Source organism: Malurus melanocephalus, unplaced genomic scaffold (genome assembly GCF_030028575.1).
Source record: "Malurus melanocephalus ecotype Western Australia unplaced genomic scaffold, MMel_1.1 scaffold_675, whole genome shotgun sequence".
Classification (NCBI taxonomy): domain Eukaryota; kingdom Metazoa; phylum Chordata; class Aves; order Passeriformes; family Maluridae; genus Malurus; species Malurus melanocephalus.
Window position 1 is genome coordinate 221,434 of NW_026623907.1, and position 5,170 is coordinate 226,603.

Here is a 5,170-nt window from a genome sequence, read left to right on the forward strand (position 1 = left end):
ACCTTTGTTATTATCCTCTTGAATATTTTTCTACATGTATTATGTGTTGTTTATAAAAGTGGAAATGGTTTGTTAATCTTTTTTTTTTTTTTTTCCGTACCGGGAGTAGTTTGTTATCCTGAGAAACCAGCAGTTTGATCGGTCCCCTGATCCTCGAGCTCTTTCCTACAGCCAGCTGCAGTATTAAAAGCTGGCTCTTGTATTTTTGAAGGGCAGTAGCTGAACTGTCACCTCCTGGCTTCCAGACRTTGTCCAAATCCAAATGCCTCTTTCGGGGTATCTCCCTGGGGATCCCTCTCCTGAGAGAGCTCTGCTCTTTGTTTACAGCTTTAATGTACAGAACACCAACCCTGGGCCTGTTCGGTCACACCGGGAGCCGATTTCACCCTTCGGATCCGAGCGCTTCACCGAGGTGAAGCCTGAGTTGCCTTATTTTTTACTTTAGCTCATTAGTACTCCAGATTTACTCCTAATTTTCACCCCASTTACTCAGAGGGGGAACACTTGTACCTTCCTAAAGACCAAGATCTCTAAGCAGAGTTGTTTTGATCCTGCATTTCCCAAAATCTGACCCACTCCAGTGGAAAGGCAATAGCRTTGTCTTGACTCACTGTGCCACCCCACAGGGAAAATCAGGGATGTAACAGCAATTAGCTTTTTTTTTTAATGAGCTTTTGTCTTAAAGCTCCTCACTTGGGGAAAATTTTTCATTGTCCAGTTAGTTACCCTCTCCAGTAATTTCATTTGGTTCATTAACTGTCCTGATATGTTATTTATGGGTTCTTTTCAGTGCAATAAACACTGCAGATAAAAACGTACATTTCTCGTAAATCCTATTCATTCAATAAAAATCATTTTGTTCAATGAACAACGGGTTGTGTGACTGATTTTTTTGGCATTTTAAACATCAAATAAACCCTTCTGACAAGCAGTGAAAGCCACATGGGCCTGAGATGATCAAAGCTCTTGGTGGCACCGAGCTCTGGGTCTGTCAGGGGGTAAATTACCCTCAAAACACCAACTCTGCAATCCCAAATCAAACCAAAATCAAAAAATCCCAGAGGAGACGCTCTTGCTTGGTTTGTAAATAACTTTTCCCTGTAAAACTTCTTAGGAACCAAAAGCAAACTTTAATAGTCCTGACAATAAAAGAATAGAACTGTACCACACATCCTATGCACTATCATGGATAAATATGTACAGAAATACAGTGAAACTTCCTCCAACACAGCTACAAAGTGACACTTTGTGCAGACAAACAGAAACGGCCGCGTTCCTCACAGCACCGTTAACAGACCATAGCAGAAGTGCCCTTACAGTGTCTGATAAAGCAAGTTAATACATTTTAATTACGTTCATGTAATTAAACAGTTAAACGAAGGAAAAACAAAAACGTGGTTACATGTTATAACTCGTTCAAGTACCTGAAATAAATCGGCTTTTGGATAAGCTTCGGCCTTTTTAGTTGCGGTATCAYGTAAATTATCGTTTCCTCAGTGGTGACTAATTAAGAAGGGGGAAATAAGGCTTCATAACTGAGCTGGGAGTCGCTGGCTATGACAAACCAAAGCTCTCGGGCTGCGGCAGTGCCCTATGTACACAGGGACGGGACACATCCATGCTGGCCCCGGCCCCGGCCCGGCGGGAGCCGCTCCCCCGCTGCCGGCGGGCTCGGGGGTGGCTCGGGGAGGAGGGTGGCGATCCGAGGAGGAGACACCTCGGCCCCGCACGGCTGGAACACGCCGGGATCGCGCCCGCTGCCATCGTTACACCTTCTTCCTGTCGGCGGCATCGGCGGGCTCGGCTCGCTGCGCGGGGAAGGCGTGGTGGTACAGGTGTCTGTGGGTGGCGGCCGCGCTGTACAGCTTGTACAAGGCCTGGGGAGAGACACACGGTCACTGGCAGCCCCTTCCCAAACACGGGAAATCGCAATCACAGGAATCCCAATCACAGGAATCCCAATCCCAGGGAATCCCAAACCATCCCAGCCCGATGTGCCCAGCGCGTGTTATGAGCACTGTCTGGGTCAAGTGTCCAATGCACGAACGGCTCCAGCTGATGGAGGGACCCAGGGAATGTCTGGAGCTGTGCCAGGGTGGGTTTAGGCTGGATTTTTGGGAAAGGTTCTCCCCCAGAGGGTGCTGGCACTGCCCAGGCTCCCCAGGGAATGGTCCCGGCCCCGAGGCTGCCAGAGCTCCAGGAGCATTTGTGGATGCACAGGGGGGATTTTTGGGGGGTCTGGGCAGGGCCAGGGGTTGGATCCATGATCCCTGTGGGTCCCTCCAGCTCAGGATATTCTGTGACTCTACAATTCCAATTCTGCAAACATCTCATCCTCCTAGGCTGCACTAAATCAGTAATTTGGACTCTGAGTGAGGAATTTGGGGGTTGTTTTTCCCTTCAYGTTTCACACACAGAATTTCAGTTCCTGGAATTTCAGCATTTGCTTCCCTCTCAGGTGGCTCCATAATGGTACCAGGCTGAGGGCTCTGGGATGTGACAGGTCATTGTCCCCATCATTTTTCTGCAGATGTGGATTTTTTTTCTTCTGATTTTACCGTTTTCTGTTTGTCCTGGAGCAAGGCCAGGCTCAGATCAGGCAGGAGYGGCTGCACCGGGGCTGTGCTTCCCACACGGAATGGATGGCACAGCACTCACAGGGCTGGGACCAGGCTCTGATCCCATGGGTGACAGTAAAGTGACAGCCCCCATGTCCCTCCCTGCTTTGTCTCTACCTTCATCCCAGAGCAAATGGCACAGGAGATGCCAAGACACAGCTCTGGCTGCAGAGCATGTGATGTGAACGACTGTCACAGCTCTGACATTGAATTCGTTTGAAATGGCAACACTGGGGGAGGAAAAACCAACCCAAATCCCAGCAGCTGCTGCTGGGAACTGCCAGGATTGGCTCTGGAAGGGGTGGGAAGAGGCACCTGAGCAGCAGAAACCCACACACTGAACTGGGGGATGTGTTCCCTGTGTGCTCAGGGGGTGAATGAGTGAAGGCAGAGAGGCTGAAGGAGCAGTGAGGAGGAGGAGGGTGAGGGAGGAGATGCCTCCAGAGGTGTCCAACCTGCTGATCACATCCCAAAAACAGGCCTTTGGGAACAGCAGTGGTGTTTTGGGATTGTTTGGGAACACAGCAGACTGGTGGAAGAGACTTCACACAGCTTTTCTGAAAATTCCCCTTCGAGCCCCTTCTCAGTGACCTTGCATCTATTTTAGAGGTTTTGTGATGCCAAATCAGTCCCACAGCGCTGATTTCTACTGGACAGGGTTTGTTCAAYAGCTCATCCAYAGCAAATCCCGAGTTCTGCCCTGGMTGCTGGGAGGGATGAGGGATGRGATGGTTTTTRACAGGATTTTCTTCTGGAGGAACTCTCCACAGAACTCAGTGGCTCAGAGCTGGCACTGACCAAGGGACCTGGTGGGCTTTGGTGACAAAGGAAAACAGGAATGTCTCATCCAGGCTGGGAGGCACTTGGACACRGAGCTGGAATGATGTCCATGTGAAGAAGATTGGGGTTTTTTTGTTTAATCAGATCATGGTGAGGATTTTGCTTTGCCCAAAGAACATTCCYGTTGCCCTCAGCCTGGCCTGGCATGAGGAATTGAGCACTGCTGGGAGAGCAGGATTGTATTCCATGTGCTGCCCAGGAAGGTGCTGGGACTGAGCTGTGCCTCCTGGGCTCAGTTTAATCCAATACAGGCTGGTTTTTCCCCAAAAACACCACCCACAGCACTTTCAGCAGCACTGAGAGGCCAGGCCAGGCCAGGCCTGGGGGCTCCTCGGCTGTTCCTGCCTGCACCTACACAGCTGCTGCTCCAAAACCATGTGGGGTTTGATTTTACCTCCTGGCACAGCAGGAAAATCCCCAAACAGAACTGATGATGGGAGAAAGCTGAAAATGCCCATGGCACCCTGACATTCCCTGCCCCAATCTCTCCCCCAGCTGGCTCCCAGCAGTGCCCACACCCAYCCCTCCCCAGGCAYGKGSATCACAGGGAACACTCCCCGAGCCAGCAGAGCCTCCTCCAGCAGCCCAAAATGCATCTGGGAGCCGTTTTTCTCTGGAGCCCCAAGCCCAGCTGGCCCTGGCAGCATGCAGACAATAATAACCACTTACCTCATTGGTGCTTCCCTGGGAGAGGCATTGGCAAGGGGAGACAGAAAGAGAAAGAAAAGCTCTGTGGATCACAGCTGAGTTCCCAGGGGGCTCATCCCAGACTGGTTCCCTTTTCACAGGACCCCTCAGTGCTCTGTCCATCCCTCCTGATCCCAACCCTGACCCCACTTCCATGGGACAGAGTCACCGTGGCCAACCCAACACCTCCCCTGTGCCACAGCCCCTTCCTGGGAGAACTTTCCCTCTGGTTGGAAAGCCATGGAGCCCTGTGGAAGTCAGGAACAGCTCCAAGCACTTTACCCTCTTTATTTTCCCCCAGCTGGGCCTGGTRCAAGTGGGCAGCACCTCCTTTCCTGCTCCACGTGTCCTGTTCTTGCTGAACTCCCTGCACTGGGATGGGCAAACACTGGCCCTAAATATTCCAGCAAATCCCAAAAGCTCCTGGGAAGTGCTCCTGGGCAAAGAGCCACTGCAAAGGCGTTTTTTTGGGGTGTCCAGGCTGCTGGGGACAGGGCAGATGGGATGTATCCACCTGGACTCTGGGAATGTGCTGCCCCTCTGGAATAAAGGAACACCAGTWAATGCTGCCTTTATTTCCCCCAAAGCTGTGTGATCAGCTCCAACAGCACAGGGAAGCAGGGAAATGTGCCTGCTCTCCATGAAAACCTCACTGGTGGGTGAAAAGCAGGGAAGGAGCAGGTGGAGAAGGGCCCTTCCTGCTGGGAATCAGCCCTGGGATGGCTCCTGAGGGATGAGCCCACCAAGCTCTGTCATGGGAAGAACAGGAGGGTCCTGCAGCCTTTTGGCTCTTTGGGATTGTCCCCCTGGATGGGGTGAAGGGGGTCAGTGGAATATGGGCGGGCTGGGCTTCCCCTCTGCTGCTGTGGGAACAGGGAAAGGCTGTGATGGGAATCAGGGTCTGGCGCCCAAACAGGCAGAGCCAAGAGCTGCCCTCGACCTCCAGCAGAGCCAGGAGAGCCAAAATCCCTGTCCTGAACCCCAGGAGAGCCAAATTCCCTGCCCTGAAACCCGGGAGAGCCAAA

At 51.8% G+C, this 5,170-nt stretch overlaps 1 protein-coding gene across 2 annotated transcripts in view; it reads right to left on the bottom strand.

Moving 5' to 3' along the window:
- Window positions 1–1,096: 1,096 nt before the first annotated feature.
- Window positions 1,097–5,170, bottom strand: part of ATL1 (atlastin GTPase 1) — a 17,945-nt gene continuing 13,871 nt past the window's right edge. Inside the window, exons 12-13 of one of the 2 annotated variants that reach the window (XM_057384012.1) lie at window positions 4,128–4,142; window positions 1,097–1,877 (exon numbers count right to left, since the gene is read on the bottom strand). In XM_057384012.1, coding sequence (XP_057239995.1) covers window positions 1,767–1,877; window positions 4,128–4,142 — 126 coding nt within the window. In that variant the 3' untranslated portion in view covers window positions 1,097–1,766. The remainder of the gene's footprint in view (window positions 1,878–4,127; window positions 4,143–5,170) is intronic. The other variant, XM_057384013.1, reaches the window with a different exon arrangement.